The sequence below is a fragment of the Pristis pectinata genome, chromosome 26, assembly GCF_009764475.1.
Source record: "Pristis pectinata isolate sPriPec2 chromosome 26, sPriPec2.1.pri, whole genome shotgun sequence".
Classification (NCBI taxonomy): domain Eukaryota; kingdom Metazoa; phylum Chordata; class Chondrichthyes; order Rhinopristiformes; family Pristidae; genus Pristis; species Pristis pectinata.
The window spans coordinates 13785808-13808936 of record NC_067430.1 but is presented as its reverse complement, the minus strand read 5'-3'; the positions used below and the strand labels follow the sequence as shown (position 1 = coordinate 13808936).

General features: G+C 42.5%; 1 protein-coding gene across 5 annotated transcripts in view; it reads left to right on the top strand.

Annotated features, from left to right (window-relative positions):
- The window catches only part of padi2 (peptidyl arginine deiminase, type II), a 52407-nt gene extending 38580 nt beyond the window's left edge, over nt 1–13827 (top strand). For all 5 annotated transcript variants that reach the window (XM_052038959.1, XM_052038958.1, XM_052038960.1 and 2 more), the window contains 7 exons: nt 873–980; nt 4434–4579; nt 5902–6049; nt 7698–7791; nt 8869–8945; nt 9028–9159; nt 10200–13827. In XM_052038959.1, coding sequence (XP_051894919.1) covers nt 873–980; nt 4434–4579; nt 5902–6049; nt 7698–7791; nt 8869–8945; nt 9028–9159; nt 10200–10433 — 939 coding nt within the window. In that variant the 3' untranslated portion in view covers nt 10434–13827. The remainder of the gene's footprint in view (nt 1–872; nt 981–4433; nt 4580–5901; nt 6050–7697; nt 7792–8868; nt 8946–9027; nt 9160–10199) is intronic.
- Nucleotides 13828–23129: the final 9302 nt, after the last annotated feature.

Here is a 23129-nt window from a genome sequence, read left to right as displayed (position 1 = left end):
CAATCTGGGGTACAATCCCAGACGACACTCGTTAACCTTGGGAACTATCCCGGACGAGCCCCCAATTTTGTCACAAACCAGCAACAAAAGAAACACACTGAGCATGATTCAGTGTTAAAAACTATGTTATTAATCACTACTTATGATAATACGTAAAATAAAAGTAAAAATGTTAGTACGTTAGAATTCAAGAATGTTAAACCTCGAACGTTAACCCCAAAACTAAACTCTTCGTGTGTGTGTGTGACAAAGTCCAAAACTCCCAGTTCCGGAATGGTTCTTAAAGTTCAGTTCCGCAAGCCATAAGGTGAAACATGAACAAGGGCTCCTTCAACAACCACCGTTGTCTGAAGATAAGATGTAGATGTAGAAAAACATAGAGAGAGTACATACGAAATCCAAATGTTCCAGGATGGAACCCAAACGACACTCCAGTGTTTACTCGGTAGTGACTTCCTCACCCCGAAAAGCATCCGAACCGTGGTCGTCCACATACAAATACCTGTTTCCTTCTACAGGTCAGCAACAAAGTGAACTCCACCGGATTACTTCCAACTTCCATACATGGATTTCAGTGGCAAACACAGTTATTGTTTCTCATCCATCGATAGAGAAAACAAGCAGGCTGGTGTCTCTCTCCCTTCTCTCTCTCTCCTTCTTCTTCTTCTGCAACAACGTCATTACGTCCTTTATCTTCTATTGACGTAAGCACGCCCCACACACACAAACACACACACTCTCTATCTTAAAGGGACTTTCACTGAGTCCGTAACACCATGTTGCTTCAATGTTACCAATCTCTTTTACAGTGGTGTATTTGTCTGCACCATCTTTCTGTGGAGTGCTCATGCTGAATGTATTCTTTCCCTCAGGACGAAATTGAATTTGGTTACACAGAGGCTCCTCACAAGTACCTGAATGTGGTGTTGGATTCTCCTCGAGATGCGGGACTTCAGGATTTTCCCTACAAATATCTCCTGGTGAGGAATAATATTTTTGCAACTTGAAAATTTATTCCTTCAATCTGCTCACCCCCCTAAAGTACGGACTCTTGTTGGAGTTTATGCACATTACCCCATTTATCACACAGTTATATCTTCAGATTGTCAAGGGCAATCAGTTCCTTGTATTAGGATAGTTCAGAACCAAGACCAGGTATGGCTTGCAACTACAAATTTGCTTCTTGTCAGATCACTTCTTCCATATGAAACATTGAATGTTTTTCTTTCCACAGATGCTACCTGACCTGTGGAGATTTTCTTTTCAGTATTTTCTGTTTTTATTTCAGATTTTCAGCATCTGCAGCTTTTTTGATTTTCATTTGCCCCATGGGCTGAAGCTTAAGGTCACCATGTGCTGAGAATGGTCATGGGAGGTGGGTGGGTGGGTGCTGCCAGGATGGAAACCCAGTGTGGTGCACCTGTTCAGGAGCTTTTTAATCAAGCCACTGGTGGACTACAACATTTTTAGGTTTCTTGATCAATTAGAGCATAGAATATTACAGCACAGGAATAGGCCCTTCAGCCCACAACACCTGTGCCAAACACTATGCCAAATTAAACCAAATCCCTCCATTTTCTGCATATTCATGTGTCTACCTAGCAGCCCCTTAAACACCACCATTGTATCTGCTTCCACCACTACCCCCAACACTACCACCCTCTCCAAAGCCTCCACATCCTTCCTGTAATGGGGAAACCAGAATTGCATGCAACATTCTAAGTGCAGTCTAACTAAAGTTTTTTTAATAGCTGCAACACGATTTCCTGACTTTTATACTCAATGCCCCAACCACTGAAGGCAAGCATGCCCTATGCCTTCTTTACCACCCTATCTACTTGGGTGGCCACACTCAGTGAGCTATGGACTTGGACCCCAAGATCCCTCTGTACATTAATGCTGTTAATGGTCCTGCCATTAACTGTATACTTTCCCCTTATTTTAGACCTCCCGAAGACCTTGACCAGCGTAAACATGACTTATTTTCAACCACAGTTGTACAGGGAAACTCCAAACATGTATACACTCTGCTCAAAAATAGTCAAGAAGAATAAAAGCTGCTGCCCAGTTCAATGATGTCTGCCCACATTTGCTGCCGAGAGCTGTGAACAGCAGGGCGATAAACCTTTCCTTGTTGTTCTCCAAGAATTACCATGATCTGCTTCACCATCTTTAAGTCATGAATGAAGCACTGAGGAAGTTGGCTCCAAACACAAATGCAAGAGAAGATAGACTCCAGCAAACATTTTCATTTTTATGCTAGTTACAGCAGGGAGAGACAAAAAACAGGAAACAAAAAAGTTCGAATATTGCATGCAATTCTGGTCACCCCATTTTTTCCAATTTCATTTATCAGGATCTGGCACTGGGAAGGCCAACATTTATTGCACACCTTCAATTGCCCTTGAAAATGTGATGTTGAGCCCCATTTCTTGAACAACTCCAGTCCTTCTGGTGAAGGTACTCCCACAGTTGGGTAGGGAGTTCCAGGATTTAGACCCAGTGATAATGGAATAGTGATGCACTTCCACATCATCATGATGTGCAGCCTGGAGGAAGACGTGCAGGTGATGGGGTGTCCTGGTGCCTGACTCCCTTCTTGGTGGTAAACCCACCAGGTTTAGGAAGTGTAGCCTAGGTGGAGGGGTTACCAATTAAGCTGGCTGTTTTGTCCTGCATGGCTTTAAGATTCCTGATATTGCACTTATCCAGGCAAGTGGAGAGTACTCCATCATCCTCTTGACTTGTACCTTGTAGATGATGGAAAGGCTCTGGGATGTCAGGAGGAGTCATTCATTGCAAAATACCTACCTTTTGACTGGGTAATATGTGTCTAGTCCAGTTGAGGTTCTGGTCAACAGTCACACCGCTGCTTCCCCCACGCCCCCCCCCCCCCCCGAATGTTAATGGGACCTGACCATGCTAATGCCCTTAAGTCAAATGTAGGTTGTCAGACCATGCCCTGTTGGAAGCAGTCATTGCTTGGCACTTTTTTGGCATTACCACTTATCAGCCCATGCCTGAATATTGCCTTGGTCTTGATTGCTGCAGGCAATGACTAGTTCATTTGCTGGGAAACTGGTATTGAACATTGGGCAATCAGCAGCAAAAATTCACACTTCTCACCTTATGGTGGAAGGAATGTCCATTGATAAAGGAGCTGCTGATGATTAGATGTAGGTCATTGTCCTGAGGAACTCAGCACTGATGTTTGGGATGATTGATCTTCAACAACAAAAGCCACCGTCTTTTGTGCAAGGTATGACTCCAGCCATTGGAGTGTCTTCCCAGTAATAGTAACTTGATATCACTCTTGACTAAATGCTGCTTTGATGTCAAGGGCAGTCACTCTCACCTCAATTCTGGAATCAGTGCTTTGGTCTGTGTTTTGCCTGGATCTGTGAGGTCTGGAGCCAAGTGGTCCTAGCAAAATCCAAACTGGGTCTTGGTGAATAAGTGCCATTTCTCAGCACTGTCAGCAACACCTGTGTATCACCACGATCCTGCTGCTCTCCCCAGAACTATTCCAACATATCACTAATTTAATTTGCACCCATCCCTCCTTTGCTCACGAACCCTCTCCCATTCCCAGCTGTCTAACCACCACTGAACCTCATCTCATGCCACCTCGTTGCTTGTTCCACTTGGTTGCCCTCAACAAATGTTCTCTGCCTGTCCTTCAACATGTGGGGTAACTTTCATTGACAACTTTCCCCTTCCTTAAGGGAGAAACCAGAGGACACAAGGGGAGACAGAGGATTGCAGGTGGTGCTCCACAGATCTGAGAGCAAATATGCACTGGATATTAGTGGAATTTGTTTGGTTGTGTGACAGGTCTGGAGAAGTGAACCTTCCAAGTAATTGCTAATTAGACACCCATACGACACAGAGTACTTGATCCTGTCAGCAGAGAGTCAATACATAATGGTAACAAATTTTCTTAGCTTAACAGTACTCATTTGTGACTTTCATCCTCCACAGGGCCTTCACGTTTCTCAGAAGAGGATGTCTACCTGACTGATATTAATTTTATTTTTATTTTTTTTAATTTTATTTACAGTGTGGTAACAGGCCCTTCCGGCCCAACGAGTCCACACCGCTCATTTTAAACCCAAATTAACCTACCCGTACGTCTTTAGAATGTGGGAGGAAACCGGAGCACCCGGAGGAAACCCACGCAGACACGGGAGAACATACAAACTCCTTACAGACAACGACGGGAATTAAACCCCGATCGCTGGCACTGTAATAGTATCGCACTAACCGCTACGCTACAGTATATTAACAGCCTATGATTTTTGCACTTAGTTAATGGAAGTGCAATAGTGGAGGGAAAGAAATTTTATTTTTCTCCTTGAGAAAACACTAAACCTCATCAAAAGCTAACTTCTAATGAAATTTGATATCTATGCCATTATTGTATAATTTGTCAGGGCCCAGATTTTGGACACACAAAAGTGACAGGTGAAAAGGGGAACAGTCTGAACAGCTTTGGAAATCTGGAGGTCAGCCCTCCAGTGACAGTGAATGGAAAGGAATATCCCCTGGGAAGGATCATCATCGGAAGCAGTTTACCCAAGTAATTCTCCTTCATTAATCTTGTTGGGCACCTTCCTTTCCAGGCCCCCATCCCTCCATGGTGAAGGGTTCTTGTTCTATCTCTCTCGGGGTACATTTCACAGATGTTAGCCGTCACCTTAAAGCTTTTCTTTAATTGTTAAATTCCAATAACCTTTCAAAACAGGGAACCTTAGTCAGTTGTTTGCAGCAAATGATAAACAGAATTAATCCAACAGAAGGCAGTGAGAAATCTGTTCAGCTGCAAGGTTTTCCTGGTCTCTTCTGAGTTACAGTGGGGGAGAAATCGATGCAACCACAATGGAAATGGCCAGATTAGTGAAAGGAAGCAACAAGGCCCAGTGTTTTGTCACCACTTTCCCACATCATTAATCCTTATCAGCAATCCTATATAAGGTATTTGCACCCAAAAGTGTGACATAATCCGACATGCCAATGCAATGACCCTGCAGCACCAATATTATGGTGATAGCATGACCTTTTCTGTGGTGTGGTTGGCCCACAATAGACTATAAAATATCTACTTAAGTAGCAAAGTGACACTCTAAATGCTTTTCTTAATAGTTATGGTAGCATTTTTGTTAGATCCTGGTACATTTTGAGGATCTACTGCCTTGACCAGTGGGTCAGACTTCAGACAGGTGTAAACTGTCTGTCAGAAGTGAGGATATAGGCTGATTGCACAATAATCAATCTCAGAAAATGGAATAGTTCAAGCCCATGTGCAAAACCTGCACAACACTCAGACAGGGGTGGATAAATGGCAAGTAATGTTTGCTCCAGGAAAGTGCCAGGCAATGAGCATCTTCAACAAGACAAGGTCTGACCATCTCCACTTGACAATTAAGAGCATCATATCAGGTTCTCTGGGTGTCACCAGTGACTAGACAAGTAAACAGAGTACTGCTGAGTACTAAGCAGAGTAGAAGAGTTGCTTCATTTCCTGAAGCAATGACTCAGCTCCTGATTCCCCCATTCTTTCCACATTTACAAGGCACAGTTCAGGAATACCATTAAATACTCCCCACTTGCTTGGATGAGTGCAAATCTGACATTCAAGAAGTTCAACGTCAACCAGGACAAAGCAGCTTACTTGGTTGGCACCCTACCCACCACCCTGACCATCTACTCCTTCCGTCAGCAGTACATTGAGGCTGCAGTGTATACCACGTACAAAATGTATTCATCCAAAGCAGTGAATTTTCAATAGATTTGGATCTCTAGCTGAAATTGGTTCCCATTTCTAGAAATAGGCGTTGGTGTTAACTTGTACCCTTGAAGACAGCAAGAAGTGAAATGTGTATTTTTAAAATTATTTTTCAGTTCTTCTGATGGGAGAAAGATGTCAAAGACCATTCAGGACTTCTTGATTGCTCAGGAAGTCCAGTCTCCTATTGTGCTGTACTCGGACTGGTTGGTTGTAGGTCACGTGGATGAGTTCATGACCTTCGTTCCAGCCCCTGACAGAAAGGTAACCAATGCAATTCTATTGAGTGACTGGGGTCAGACTCATGTACTTATTTTTTTTAAAACAGTGCACTAAGGAGAACAATAGCAGATTGGTTACAATACTGAATCTTGGACTACATCTAAGTGCCACTATGGGAGTTGGAAAAATACAAATTACAGATTAATTAAATAATCTGTAATTAAGTTTTCAAAAAGCGAGTATCGGCAGTGGTAACCATAGAACTACCAGGTTGTCAAAAAACTCACCTTGTTCATTAATGTTCTGGGAAGAAAATCTGCTCTCTTTACCCAGGCTGGCAATATAGTGCCAGCAACATCGTTAGCCCTCAGTTATCAGTTGAGATGTCCAGCAAGCCATCTAGATCAAAGGGCATTTCCAGAGGGGCAAAATATGCCAACTTTTGCATTAATGCCCATATCCTGGGAATTAATTTTAAAAATCAAGTTAGTTTGTATCATTTAAATAATGGATGCAGATTTCTTTGGCTCGGACGAGTTGGTAACAGAAGGAAGAGTTTTTCCTGATCAACTTAATGCTATAAACAGTAGCTACACATTTTTTGTTTTGGCACTTTCACAAACCTAATCCTACCTCAGCAATGGCACGCTACAGACCACCTCTTGCACTACCATGGACTTATCTTTGTTCTTCACTGTCTTGTATATGCATAATCTACATTCTCTATGTTATCTGAATCTACGTGCCTGTGATTCTCCTGCAAGCAAATTTTTCCAAATTGTACCTGTACCTCACTGTGCTTGTGCACATGACAATAAACTTGACCCAAACCTTATACCTAAAGGTATGGTGCAACATCTTGGAAGTTCATTCCCAGTGCCACTGTCAATGGAGGCAGGAAATGTGTGAACTGTCATAAACACTCACTGAATAAAGTGACACGAGACTTGGGACAACTGGAAGAGGGGCTTAAATGGCTTCCACTGGACTCCTGATCATGGCCACATTTCAGTTGATTAAGGGGTGGGGCTTGGCCACAACAATGCCCTGCCTCATGGTTCTCCCTTGAAGATTTCCCAATCTGCTGAAATGAAGAGAGACTGCAGTCAGGAAATTCTTTTGCACTGTACGACATTTTTATGCTCTAAATGAGAGAGTCTCATCAGTTAATACAATTAGGTACTCTGGGCACGTGCAGTGCACGTCTGGAAGTTCAGTCTGATTTCTCCATGGGTATTCCACACACTGCAACACCCAACAGCTTTTGTGCTGTGATGCCAGTTGTGTGGAGGCACGACAGAAGTCGCTTGTGCAGAATCCTGCAACACCTACATGGTTTGTGAATGTTGCAAGCCATGAACACTGGACTGCAGGGTTGAGACCTGTTCTAAAATCTTATTTAAAGGGTCCATCCCCACCTGCACTATTGCCAGGACATCTGGTGAGTTGATATCCCTCAAGATAGGTTCCGTATTTAACTTTTCATCTGGAGGGATCACACCCATCCCATCATCCCTGCCAACATCCTCAAGGCCCCATGAATCTCTTCCCATTCTGTTTTATCAGAATCCCCATTGAAATTCTCCTCGGCTGCCTTTTTGATTGATTGCTCATTTCCATCAGCCCTCGGGCATCAGTCTCTGAGATTCCGAGCAGAGTGGATGTTAACATTTTCTTCCCAATTCTGCAGGGTTTCAGGCTTCTCCTGGCCAGTCCCGATTCTTGCTACAGGCTGTTCAAGAAGCTCAAGGAAGGTGGCCATGGGGAAGCCCGGATGTTTGAAAGTGAGTCACTGCCTGGTTATAACATTACATTCGCAGTCACGTGAATCTCAAATCTTTCTGTGCACTGAGCATTAAGTAACAGGTTGTCCATCATTGCAAAAGTGTAAACTCCCACCCCAATCTGGGAAAGGATAGTGAGGTAGTGGAGGGAGTTCAGCAAAGTTTCACCAGACAGATTCCCAGGATGGTAGGACCGATGAAGAGAGATTGGGTCAAATTAGTTTTATATTCATTAGAGTTCAGAAAATTGAGAGGGGAAAATCGCATAAAAACCTACAAATCTCCAACAGGACTGGACGGACTAGATGCAGGAAGGAGGTTCCTGATGGCAGGGGATTCCATGACCAGGGATCACCATCCCGGGTAAAGGGGTAAACCATTTTAGACAACACGAGGAGAAATTTCTTCTTCCAGAGAGTGGTGAGTTGTGGAATTTGTTGCTACAGAAAGCAGCTGAAGCCAGATCTTTAAACATATTCAAGAAGAAATTGGACTTAAATGCAAGAGCTAGAGGGATCAAGGGATGTGGGAAGAAAGATGGAAGGATATGGATGATCAGTCATGATCACATTCAATGGCAGAATAGGCTCAAAGGGCCAGATGTTCTACTCCTGCTCCAATATTTTGATGTTTCTATTTTTCTATGTAAAATATGCATTAACCTTCTTTGAAAATATTCCTGTTTAATATTATTATTAATAGAGATAATATAAACCATTGTAGCTATATCGATATGTAATCGAACAATGTTGGGAAAGTCATCCCAAAAGCCACAGATAGGAGTTTGAAACTTTCATTGCACATGTAACATGATCTCAGACGCAGAGTGGCGGCAGTCACAGATGGACCAACATTCAAGCCTCTTTTGTAAGTATGAGCCAAGGTATTTTTTTTCCCCATTGAGAGCTGATAAACAGAAGCACGGACCGATATCCCAAGGAGAGTTGCACAGGCGAGGTTCAGAAGGTGGACAACAGTTCATATATGGGTGGAACTATCAGTGTCACTGACATCAGTCTAAAAGGTAATGAAGAGCTACTTATGAAAAAAATATTGTCTTTGTCTTTCCCCAATTAGATCAAGTTGTAAAACCAGTCAAAATTAGTGAAATCCTGAATGATCAAACTCTGCGTGAAGAGAATGCTTATGTACAGGTGAGTCAGTGATATTATGATGTGGTCTAATTGTATGAAATGTATTGCTAATTACTTAAAATTCTTTCTGCTTTACTCTCAGCAATGCATTAATTGGAACAGAGACATGCTAAAGATGGAATTGGGATTGGATGAAGGAGATATCATTGATATTCCTGCATTGTTTCATCGGGATGCTGAATTTCAACGTGCTTTAGCTTACTTTCCAGATATGGTAAGTGAAAATGAAACAGAACGCTGGAAGAACTCGGCAGGTCAAGCAGCATCTGTGGAGGCAAAAGGTGCAAGCTGACATTTTGGGTCAAGACCCCCGTATAAGTACTGAGGGAGAACAGGAGAGATTGTCAGTATATAGCGGTACAAAGGGCGTGGGGTGGGGGGGCGGTAGAGGCTGGTTGGGAATAGGTTGAACCAGATGAGGAGGGGGTGATGGGCAGGTGGGACCACATTGGAGGGAGAATAATGAGAGATGGAGAAGAATACTAGATGGAAAGGTCAAAGTGCGAGGGCAGAGAGCACCAAGGGTGCTGGTTACCCAAAACTGGATAATTCAATCTTCCCTCTTGGTCCTGATGCAGGGTCTGAACCCAAAATGTTGACTTACACCTTTTGCCTCCACAGCTGCTGCTTGACAGGCAGAGTTCTTCCAGAATTCTGTTCTTTTTCCTTTCTAGATTCCAGCATCTGCAATCTCTTTTGTTTTCATGGTAAGTGAAAGCGAGTGAGAATGGGAGGTTCGATCCCAGCACACGCTCACTAGTTGCTCAAAACTGCACAAGAGCAGCCAGTAGAACCATCTACCTAACACAGGGGGATACCCAGTCTCTGCTCAGCACCCACTGATAAATTACAAATATAATGTGGGACCTGCTATTTGTTTTATCTACCTTCTCCTCCTCTTTCAATTTTATTTGACATAATCTTTACAGATGAGCAAAACTTTGGAATTGCAAGTTTTTAAGAGAGAACACACAGCCTTGTGTCCATATTACATTTGTTTTGCATGTTTAGGATGTTGGGTGGGGGAAATCTGTGCCCCTGCTTGTCCATTCCAACCTCCAAACCCTTGTGCTTAACTCTATTATTATTATTATTATTATTATTTTCCATCTTCTCATTCTCCTCTGTCCTTGTCTTCCACTCATTTATTAACCATCACTTTATCTTTTTGGTCATCTTTTACAACTTATACTTTTTATAAGTGTCTGAAAGTGGTGCCACTGAATAAAATGGATTTATTTTGTGTCCTGTCAGGTGAACATGTTAGTCATTGGCAAATTCTTAGGCATTCCAAAGCCTTTTGGGCCACTGATAAATGGAAAATGTCCATTGGAATCTGCAGTGCGTTCAGCGCTGGAACCACTTGGTCTGGATTGCACCTTCATTGATGATTTCACCTCCTACCATATGCGGTATGGTGAAGTTCACTGTGGCAGCAATGTTTGTCGGAAACCATTTACTTTTAAGTGGTGGAACATGGAGATATAATTACTAGTTACAGTTTCCACAAGTAACAAAGCATTGCTTTATTTTCCTCTTCAGTTTTTCTACAGCTTTGATAAAGTGTAACCTGCTGAAAAGTCTTTTGACTTGGAACCTGTGCTCATATCTTCTCACGACCTACAAGGATGTCATTCTGTCTGTCGAGTCCATGCTTATAATCTGCATCTGAAATCCTGTCAGTCCCATTCCCCCACTCATTGCCTTGACACTTGATCTGGAAATCAGATCATTAAGACCTAGTGCTCTTTATATCAGCACTACAGGCCCAAAAGTGAAGTTTTCTGGGAGTGCAGTCTGACATCATTCAGGAAATTTGAACAGGTACTTCCTGGTGTGAGTCTCTGATGCAATTTCTATGTCAGATGCTTATAAAGAGATGACATTGCCCTTGCTGCTCTCCTTTAGAGATACTGCCAAGGAATTTAGTTCATGTCATCCTAGGAGTGCTTCTGGGACATCTGGATTTTCACAGCACAATGCTGGACTGAGATACTTCCCATGGTTTTCCTCTATCCTTTAGCACAGCCCCCCACCCAATAATCATTACAGAAAACAGACATATGTGACGAGTGCCATTGCATTAGGATGGTTATGTGTGTCCTTTAGATCTAAAGTATGAACCCACACTTCTACCCAGCCAATCCAGGGGTGCCCAATCCTGTGAACATCCTCCACATCCCCCCCCACCCCCCTCCCGGGGCTATAAGAGAAATGATCCCCAAGGTTCCCGACTTACAGTGCTGAGGCAGGACTAATTTGCAACCCACACCAACTGCTCATCTAATCACCCACTCCTCTGACCCTTATCCTAATGCCCCACATGCACATCACCAAACACCCACAAAACTTGCTACTTCAGCTTTTGAAAATTGGAAATGCACCTACAACAGCGCCTCTCATTTCACTCAGTGCCAGGGGCTACTCTGGAGCCAACCTAAAGTAAACTCACACTCTTAGAGTGCATTGATTCAAGGAGAATTCTAATAATCCCACCAGATTTGGTGCCAGATTTTTGCCAAAACCAAAGTATAGTATTAAGCTATCAGTGGTGGGTTTTTTTATTCCCCCACCCCAATGACTGACAACTGAGATCCTCAAGTGCTGTCTACGAGTCTCTGGGTTTACACAAATGGTCCACTGTCCTCGCCCATCAACTTCCATCTTCTTCAGCCCTGTCACTTCTACCTATCACCTCCCAGCTTCTTGCAGCATTCCCACTCTTCCCCTCCCTCACCTGGATCCACCTATCACCCGCCAGCTCTTGCTCCACCCCTCCCCCCACCTTTTTGCATTGACCATCTCCTATCTTTCTTTCCAGTCCAGATGAAGAGTCTCGACTGTCAGCTGTTCACCTCCCTCCATAGATGCTGCCTGACCCATTGAGTTCCTCCAGCATTTTGTGTGAAGACACAAATGGTCCATTTTGTCCCTGTTGATTCACTTGGGGGAGCACTGGGTTCATGCTAAAAGTCTGATTTTTTTTAAAAAAAAGGTGTCCCATTGGCTCCTTGAATCAATTTTTCAGCAGTCTTTCAACTAAACGGTAAGCACCCCTGGCCAAAATGAACATGGTGTTCTTTACTAGTTGGAACAACATGATTTTCATCTTTGGACTATGTCAAATGATTCACATAGCACTGCTAGCCATTTCTTCGGTCCTTAAAGGGCCATTTATAAACAAAAGATTTCCAGCCAGATAAAACAGGGACTTCTGTAGCTGAGGAGAATTATGATCCCTCACCCATCACCACTCAGAATCAATCCCTACAATGTCTACCTCTCCCCAACCCGCAGAATTCTAAACCAACTCAGTCCCGTACCTGATCGCTGACCCACCCCAACTGCCACTGTCGAGGCCTCTGACCACCAATCTTTCCTTCCTTCAACCCTTGGCCTCAGTTCTTGATACCATAATAATAGGGAGTTCACATTAACTCACCCGCTTGACCCGTGTTTTTAGCACATAGCTGAGCTGTGGATCGCTGCAGTGAAGCAATCCTCCAGTGATGTGTTGGTGATTTTGTCCCATCTGAGCAGCAGTGTTGTTAACATTGCATAGGCCCACAGATGAGGAGATTACCATGGGGGAAATAAAATATAAACATGGGATAGAAACATTACAAATTGATTGATTCTTAACGCTTTTTTTAAAAACCCTAGCACTTTTCATTCCCAATCCAACAAGCAAGTTCTAATCACAGACTGTAATTATAAATTTAAGTCCACCTTGCTTGCAGTTCTCTGCAACACAGCACCTTTTGTTCTCCTTACCTCCATCATACTTGTGTCAAGTTTCTCACTTCCTCCCTCAGAGACAGGTCGGGACAATTGTGTCGATCCAGCCCAATTACCCCAGCGAAGCCCAGCCACCTCACAGAGCCTGATCTGTTATGTTCACTCACATTGTTTTGTGGCTCAGCAAATCGCAACTAAATATTTTCCAAAAGCACTTTTTAAAGGAAGCAGCACCTGTTCACTTTCCCAATTGGAAATTTTCAACCTTGTCCTGTTGCTGCCGACATTTATCAAAATTGCACTTTCCAAGCTTTCGCTTCTCTATTTTGCTCTTGTTACCTAGACTATGCACATAAGTCACAAGTGTAAATAGATTAACTTTCTTCCCTTTGGCTCATGGATTGCCAGAGGTACCATTCAGTCAAAGCTGTCAAATAAAGAGCCTTCGTGTCCTATCACAGAAGGTACAGGCACAGTTTGGCTCTCAAGTTTGGTCAGTCCATGCTTTCAAGGTGGCTGCCAGTTTACTGAAGCTGCAAATAGGGCATACATAGCATTATAAATTTGTCAATATGGATTTTGAAAGGAACATAGGGCTGCCCACAGCAATTAGGCTCCCTAGATGTTTAACTTTACAGAAAATACCACTCATCTTTTCCTCAAGTTACTGTAACTGATTTCCAATTTCTATCACTACTGCTCAAGTGCTTTGTCAATTTGCTGTCAGAAATCTGTGTAAGCTCTTAAAAGTTGCCTGCAGCAAGAATGCATTTAAGGTAGACTAATACCAGCTATATCAGTTGTGAAGGCAGTTGTGGTCCTTACACACACAAAAAAAATTCCTTCCCTGTATGTCATGAGGAACAAAAGGACATTTAAAAAAATAACCTTTAAAACCAAGCTGGAGAATCTGTGAAAGGTGTGGTTCATATAGAAGCACCAGCAAGACTAACCCAATGGTAATTAATCGCTTTGTCCAGCTCAGCCATGTAACCAAATCATAATGCAAAGATAATATTAGTCATGTCATTTTGTAGGGTGCTGTATAATCCTTCGTAGTTTGATTATGTTGTAATACTTGGACTGCTTGCATTTATGTTTTAATTGTAGTGTTTACTTAGTTTAATAAACATTTAATAAATTGTATTGTGTTACTCTGTGAACTTTGATTAGGTTCACCCCACCTTGGAAAAGTTCAGGTCTGTGGATCCATCCACAGACTTGGTACCCAATGTGGGGCCTGACATGGGGAAAAAGAAACAGAAGGTAGAACAGTTCGTGGGAGTAAGGGAGGGGGGGGGGGTGGTGGGGGGTTGTGTGGCCTTGCAGCTGTCTCCAGTCCCATTAGAGAGGCTGAGGAATCAGAGGGAACTCCTGCACTGGTACACCACATGATAACTGGATGGTTGGAGACATGTACTGAAGATTATATTCCCTAACAATGAAGGGAATCAGCAGCATCTTCAGATGTAGGAAATATGCAAGAACCCTAAGCAACCCTGGCCGCAATGCAGGGATGTGAAGAAAAGTCTTTTTTAATCAGAATGCAGCAGTTCTGACTGTTCTCCCAGTTGCCAGCCATTTTAATCGTCCTCCCCATTCCCACACCAACATGCCTGTCCTCTGCCTCCTCTACTGCCAAGAAGAGGCTAACTGCAAACCAGAGGAACAACACATTATATCTTGCCCGCGTAGTCTGCAACCTAACAGCAAGAACATTGAATTTTACAGCAGTGAACAGCTTCCCCTGTCCCTTCGCTCTCCCCAGCCCCCATCACCCCGTCTCTTTCCCGTCCTCTACCATCTCCATCACCCACACACTCCTCCCATCGGTTCTCCTCCCCCACTGCTCCCATCTGCCCTCTCTACCTCCCTCCTTTTATTCCATGCTCCCCTTTCCTCTCCTATCAGACTCCATTACTTATCACCTCTCAGGTTCTGGCACCATTCCTGCTTTCCTCTTCCCCAGCTGCTTTTCACCCCTCCTCACCTGGATCCACCTATTGCCTGCCAGCTCTTGCTCCACCCCCTCCTTCCACCTTTTTATACCGGCCATCCCCCTTCTGTCTTTCAGTCCAGATGAATAGTCTTGACTTAAAACATTGACTGTCCATTTCCCCTCCATCCAAAGGCACCAAGTCTGCTGACCCGCAGTAACCTGGGATGATGCCAAGCCAATTGCTGGTATTGAAGCAGTGATGAGACAGACTACCCAGGGGAAAGAGGAACACCTAGAAGCATTTGCTAACAGATTGTGGCTTCTTATAATGTAAAAGGAAGAGGTACATTAGATTGGAATCAATTGGCAGGAGACAATCTCCATGTTGAAGAAGAGCGTTTAGAACATGCAAAGAACCTGTTACTAATACAGCCAGGTCAGGTTTTGATTTGAGAGACCCAGGCACGGCAAAAAGTCTAACAAATATCCACAGACAAGTAGAAATAAGAAAGGTGTCAGATGACGGGTGCTGCTGGAAAAGGGTGTGTCGATTGTGGCAAGCCCAGAAACATTGTTCAGGATTATTGGTCAAACTAGTTTGATAATCTGAGTTCTAGATTCAAGATCAAAAAAAAGGAGAAAGATTGGAAGGTATTGAAGTTTGGCTGATGTGGAAGTTTTTGAATGTTTGCTTTTGTGTGGCCAATAATTTACAGAATTCTTCTGTTTTGGGTGGCTCAATGGTACAGCAGCTCCAGCATCTTGGGTTCGATCCCAACCTCCAGTGCTGACCATGTGGAGTTTGCACATTCACTGTGACCACACTTAAAGTGAGCTAACACAGAGGTTAAGTAATTATATCGTAAAGACGATTGTGGCCTTCACATAAAATTAACCCCATTTCTTATCCAGCACATAGACGAACCATGAGTCTTTTTAAAAGAACTTAAATTCAAAGGAGCTATTCATTTCAGTAGTACAAGACTCACCCAACGACACAATTAATTTACCTGCTTCCTCCACAGAATTATCAAGTCAATAATTACATTTTCACAAGTCTAAACTATTTTGCAAGGTTCTAGTAAACTTGGAGTCAAAACAGCTTTCCTGTGGTAATCAAAAGCAAGGACAAATTCAATGGAGCGATCAGTATTTGGACATGGTACCATGAAGTGGAAGGTTTTTATATTTCATCATTTTTCAGGATCTGGGCTCCATTGTTGAAGCCAACATTTATTGTCCATCCCCAATTGCCCTCAAGGTGAGATGACATCTTGAACCACTACAGTCCCTTTGATGAAGTGGCTCCCACAGTGCTGGTGGGCAAGGAGTTCCAGCATTTAAAGCCAGCGATGAAGGACTGGCAATATACTGCTAAATCAGGATGGTGAACCTGTACATAATTGTGTTCCTATGTCAGAAGGCCCTTATGACCTCTACCAAGAAAAACAGGTTTGAGAGGTGCTGTCAGAGTAGCATGGGCAAGATTATGGTGGAAGGGCTTAGAGATGTCTGTAGCCGAGTCACTTACCATAAGATACCCAGCCTCTGACCTGCTCTTGAGGTAATGATATTTATATGGTTGATCTAGTTCAGCTTCTGGTCAATGGTAAAACCCAGGCCGTTGAAGGTGGGGGAGTCAGAGACGTTAATGCCATTGAACATCAAGGGTAGGTGGTTAAGTTTTCTGTTAGAGATACTCATTACCTGGCACTTTTGAGGCACAAAAGTTACTTGCCACTTGCCAGCCTACACCTGAATGTTGCCTAATTCTTGCTGCATGCATGAGCTGCTTTGTTTGCTGGGGAGCTAAGTGCAATTGAAGATAGTGTACAATCGTCAGAAAACGTCCTACTTCCAACTTTATTCTGGAAGGAAGATCATCGATAAAGCAGTTGAAGGTAGATGGCTATTGGACAATGCCCCGAGGATGTCTTAAGGCTGGGATAATTGACCTTCAACAACCATAACCATCTTCCTTTATGCAAGGTACAACTCCATTCTTTAAAGTGTTTTCCCCCGATGTCACTGACTTCAGTTTCACCAGGGCTCTTCAACACTGCACTAGGTCAATTACTACCTTGATGTCACCTTTGTCCAGTTTGGACCAAGGCTGTGATGAGGTCTGGAGCTGCTTCATAACCTGAGGAGCTGTGAATGGAATGGATTACTCCTCATGGAGGGAAGGTTGAAGCAGCAGCCAGGCCTAGGACTGTCCTGGGAAACTCCTGCAGCAGTGGCCTGGGCTGAGACGATGAGCATTGAATGACTACAGCCAGGCAGGACAGGAACAATCAGACAAATAGTATATTCATCAACACTCTAGATATATAGTCACCACAACTTCTCTCCCCTCTGAAGCCGATATTTTACAGACCGATTTAATTTACAGGTATACCCATCACTATCTGCCTCACATTTCCATTTCTGCAAATTCACACTTAAACTGATGCATTCTCACATAATCATTCTCCACAAGTGTTCTCCATCCATCATTCAACACCTGCCATAACATTGTCCTTTTTGAAGAAAGAGGACACAGGGAGGGCAGTTTTGAGTGAGGTAGTGGAATGGGGAGAGGGAAAGAACCATTCAAGCAAGTCTATAATCCTCGTTAAGTTTTTGATTTTCACCTAGAGTTTAAAGCTGAGGAACTCTTAGAATTGGCCACAATAGCTAGATAATACATTAGTTACATAAAATAAATGCATCCCAAGCAGGCACTTAGAAAATTATACATCTTTACTTCAAAATACATGTATATAGCATACATTTATTTTGCTAAAAATCTGTACTGCTCTATATTGAATAAAAATTGCATACAAATATTAAATTCTTGACATGTACAATATAAACTAAACCAGGTACTAAAATTGTTTTCGTAATTTACAGATCATTTTTTTGCTCAAATATAGCATTTTCCCCCCACTTACGCAGATGAGTGGGAGAACTGTAAGTGTATTTACAATGCCACGTGAAAAAACATCATAATTTCCAGAAACAGTTCTAGTGAAGGCCCCACATAAAGCACATATCTGCTGTTCTGTTTCAGTTCTTGAACTGAATACCGTGCTTCTTACTATTTTTGTTATTGCATTGTTAAATCTTCCTTTTTGCCCGATATATGAAAAATGCAACTTATGGGAATTGGTTAGAATTTATGGATGTTTAAACAATGAGCAATGGCAAAAGACTCTTAAAATGATGCAATAAAAATGATCGATGAACTCAGTGTCTAGGACACATGTAGAACTTCCAATATCCAATATTGTGGCAAGTAGGACCTTTGGCTCCCGAGCTTGGCTTCCAATTTTGACCTAAATCTACTACAACAAAAGCAACATTTTAACTAATTAGGAGGGGAAGAAAATGATTTAATCTCACATTGGATTAATTAAAACACACTTTGGATAAATTCCCCCACATTTTTGGATCAAAAACTGGATGTGTGGGCAGGATGACATGAATGGAATTGCAATGTTTGTTGATGATCAGCGTCCACACGGGAAACCAACCTGTTTGTTCAGTACAACATTCATCAGAAATAACCAGTTTCCATTATAAAAGTCATACATTTGAAGGCTTAATATTTTTTTAAACAATCCTTGAAATTATTTTTTCAAAACCTGTTTATATGGCAATAATCCTTTAGAAGAAAAGGAATTTGCTACACTGGCACATCTTGATACTGTACATTAGGTACAATAAGGTGGTACAAGAGAAATTAACATTACACAGTAACAATTATGATACAAACAAGACTTACTGCAGTAATGAGAATGTGAAGAACCATTAGTGAACTCCGGATAACACTTCTATATTGACAAATAATTTTAAAATTAAGTTATTTAATTCAGTTCAAAGCCATTTCATGGTTGTCTTTGAGCCCCTCTAAGAATAAATTTCTTCTGCATTGTCCACTGATTAAATGAAGAAGATTGCAATAGAAACCAGTGAGTCAAAGGGAGTAAATCATAAAAAGGTAGCCACAGATATTAGCTTCTGCTTAGAATTGTGTATTCATAGGAAAATATTTGTATTTTGTCTCAATATGGAACAATACCCGCACAAAACCCCCTCCAAGCCATACATTGGACTTAGAAATATATCAATTTTGTTTGTGGTACTTATTTCAAATCTTGGAGCTCCCCATGTAACAGTACTATAGAAGTAGTTTTCATCCTGAAGGACTGAAGCAGTTTCATTACCATCTTCTCAAGGTCCAATTAAGGATGGTCAATAAAATGCCTTGCCTATGAGACCCACACTTCACAATAAGGAAAGGTTTAAATATTTGAGTTTGTGTACAAAAATGGCAAGCTGCACAGTAATGCTGCTAATGTAAATAGTTTAATTCAAAATAATTTCCTGCATTCAATTCAGTTCCTGCTTCCTCACGCAACAGCAGCATGAGAAAGCAGAATCCACCACAAATGTTTATACTTTACTTGAAATGTTGATGTTTTGTGTGCTGTTTCATAAAGCATTACATCACTGTACAGACCCTTTGGCCCATGATGTTGTGCCAACCTTTTAACCTACTCCAATACCAATCTAACCATTCCCTCCCGTATACCCCTCCATTTTTCTATCATCTACATGTCTAAGAGTCCCTTAAATGTCCGTAATATATCTGCCTCTACCAGAGCCCTCGGCCCCTACCACGCACCCTTGGCGTAAAAAAACTCAACACTGACATCCCCCCTATACCTTCCTCCAATCACCTTAAAATTATGCCCCCCTCATGTTAGCCATTTCCATCCTGGGAAAAAGTCTCTGGCTGTCCACTCGATCTATGCCTCTTATCATCTTGTACACTTCTATCAAGTCACCTCTCATCCTCCTTTGCACCAAAGAGAAAAGCCCTAGCTCGCTCAACTTATCCTCACAAGACATGCCCTTCAATCCAGGTAGCCTCCTGGTAAATCTCCTCTGCACCCTTTCTAAAGCTTCCACATCCTTCCTTTCATGAGGCAACCAGAACTGAACACAATATTCCAAGTGTGGTCTAACCAGGGTTTTACAGAGCTGCAACATTACCTCACGGCTCTTGAACTTAATCCCCCAACTAATGAAGGCCAACATGCCATACACCTTCTTAACAACCCTATCAACTTGAGTGGCAACTTTGAGGGATCTATGGACTTGGACCCCAAGATCCCCGTGTTCCTCCACACTGCTAAGAATCCTGCCATTAACCTTGTATTCTGCCTTCAAATTTGACCTTCCAAAGTGAATCACTTCACACTTTTCTGCATTGAACTCCATCTGCCACTTCTCAGTCCAGCTTTGCGTCCTATCAATGTCCCGTTGTAACCCTTGACAACCTCCTATACTATCCACAACACCACCAACCTTCATGTCATCAGCGAACTTGAGCGGGAGTCCCAGACAGATTCCTCAGCTACTTTCACCCTCCTTTGACACCACACTCACAGCTATCCATTAAAGTGGGCAGGTAGGTGTAAAAATCTCTTTTCCTTTTGTTGCTTCATATCATTGTGGGCAACTCAGCAGCTTCCAGCTTTCCTCCACCTTTACCTCAGCTTCTGTATTTGGCTGCAAGGTAGCAAAGTTGTAACCTGGCTGTCTCCCACACCAATTTACTTATTTTTTCCTGCCTGGCCTGTGCAACGTACCCATACTGACAGCATGTTCAAGATAGGCACTAATTATTAGTGATCATTTGACCATGTTACTTATGTACCTCAGGGCAGGGCGAGTAAAAATGACTTAAGTAGAAACCACTCCTACAGGCCATATTCTGCTTAGATTATTTTACTACATTTTAATGGAAGTAAAAGAGCATTGTGGGTCACCCTAACGATGTCTGTAAAAGTTGCACGAGGTTGTGATCTCAGGTTTGCAGAGTAGCTTTTTTGTGTTTCTGTCAGTTTCAGTGAGGTGTATTCTGTTGAACTGTTGCAAGTTCCTTCACCTCTGGCATTCAGTCTGCCTGCTGCAATCTCAGCAGCTGGCTCTTTCAGGGACACACCACAATACAAATACCACCCTTCTGTCTCTAGGGAGTTGCTGATCCATACAGAATGATGGAAATGGGTGCGAGTGCGCTCCCATTGAGTCAGAATTTGGAAAGACTGGTGAAGAATAGTGGCTGCAAGATTCATGTCTTTGTTCAAGGGGGCAACAGAGGAGGCTGAGGGAGATCTCTACATGGGCATGTACAGATTAGGGAAGTCTGCAATGGAGGCAAATGTCTAAACCCCTTCTGCTGCCCCTATGGTGTAGAACAAAAGCAGATGAAGTGTGTTGTTAGATAAGGAGTTTTGGGCAACTTCTCTAATGTAGCAGCGAGCAGCAGGCTACGAGATGTGACAAAACAAAAATCACCAGTTGCTTGGAATGATCCCATGGCTAGGAAGCCAAGAATGATCTTGATCTCCATAGAGAAAGCAGTTTAGGCACAAGTGTGAGGCTGTGTGTGAAATCACAGGAGGTCATAGATCTCAGTGAGAACAAAGAATATAATTTAAAAGCCACCCCCCAGTTACATTCAAAGTAGTATGGTTGAAAATCACACTGGAGATGAATTGTGTGTGCTGTGTTACTGTTGACATCATTCTTGGAAAAAAGGTACCTGGGCAAATAAAAATCCTGCTAAAAAGTGAAGTTGAATTTCTTGACCAGCGCCAATCTATCCCAGGTGTGGGGCAATTTTACTCCACTCTGGGCCAAGCCAATTTTCAACTGCATAAGACTTTTGAAAGGCTGTGAAGGAATTTTAGTCCATACTCAAGTCAAGTCAAGTTTATTGTCACATGCACAAGTACGGTGAGGTACAGGTACAATGAAAAACTTGCTTGCAGCAGCATCACAGGCATGTAGATGCTCTTCTGAGAAGAGATCAGGATCCTAAAACCAATGACATGTAATGGAGAACAAATCAGCCAATACCACCAAAAATACGTGAGCCTCTCTTTTTAACCAAATAGATTGGGTCACCCTGAAACTTGTTTCAGTCAGCCTCAACTTTCTGAATAACTTATAATCACAGCTAAGAACCAACTCTGCTCATACAACAGTAACTGTAAATTAACCACATCCTAAAACCAAAATGGTACGATAGTGTTCTTAGAATCAGGGATGAGTTCATACGCTCTGCTTTTATAGAGTATATTTTAGTGTTATCTTGTACTAAAAATATTGTACATATAAAATTAAATATCAACTAGCTGCCTAGTTTACCATATACAACTCTAAAATAGTCTTCATTTTGTTAGCTGATTGTGCATTATAAAGTCATTAAAGACAAGTGAAGATTCTAATGCAAATACAGAAACTGAACTCTACAGCACACACCAGCATTAAAAATACATTGACAATGGAATGACAGCGATACTTGCTTAAAAGAAAATTAGCCACAAGTTTTATGGCAATTTCAACATTGTTGAACAGCTTCATGCTACCCAGATCTTGAAGGGGTTTAGGGGCAAGGAGTTAGGGATTTGCTCCTGTAAATTAACATGCAGTCCAATGTCAGAGACAAATAGTTAATGCCGTCACCCAAAGAAGGTACCTGCATCAAAACAGCATTCCCTCAATTATCATTAAGCTGGGAGACCATTGCACCCACCTCCCCATGTGCTTCAGAGAACTGATATCTACATTAGGCACATCAAAGTCCTGGAGAAGCACCAACTCTGTGTTGGCAAAAATCTCCAAATCCACAGGCCAGAATAAGTGAACAAACATCAGCATCCTCTCCCAGCCCAACATCCTGAGCACTAAGACTAATTACACTCAGCTAGCTCCAATGGACTGGACTCGTTGACATGCTCAGTATCAGGCTCCTGAATAGGCATTCTGCTCAGTGTTCTGTTATGGCAAGAGGTTACCAGGAACACAGAGGAAACACTTCAAGGATGGTTTCACAGCATCCTTGAGGAAAATGTGCCATCCTCAACAATTGGTGTGAATCATTGGCCTGTGATCAATCTAAATGGAGAAGCAACATCTGAGTTGGCACTGAGAATCTTGAGCCTCAAGTGGCAGCCCAGTGAAAAACAGTTAGGAGTCCAACACCTCCCATACTACTCACTCACCTGCCCTTGAAAGAACCTTCTTCCCCAACTGAGGTAGATTCTGTAGATCCCACATTGGTGTCACCAGCCTTCTCAGAATCCACACAAGCTGGGCTAAAAGGCAGGTCCTTCTTGATCCAAATGGACAGCTCAAGAAGAATAATTAACACAGTATCCTGACTAGAACTATGGGTACCGAATTTCGACAGCTTTTCATTCTATGTTCACAATCTATCTGACATTGGTGTTCATTGGAGACAACATTAATTCAATTTCCTTCATCCTATAATCCAGCACTCAGCAAAACTTTTAAAATCAATCCTACGATTGTGCTTGCCCTTGATCCAGTTACCTCCTACAGATCAGCTAAATACAGTGAACTGAAAAGAGGAAAGATGCATCAAAGGGAATAACATGCACCTGTTCAGTTTCTTGCACTCAGCATTCACCACAGACCAGCACTTA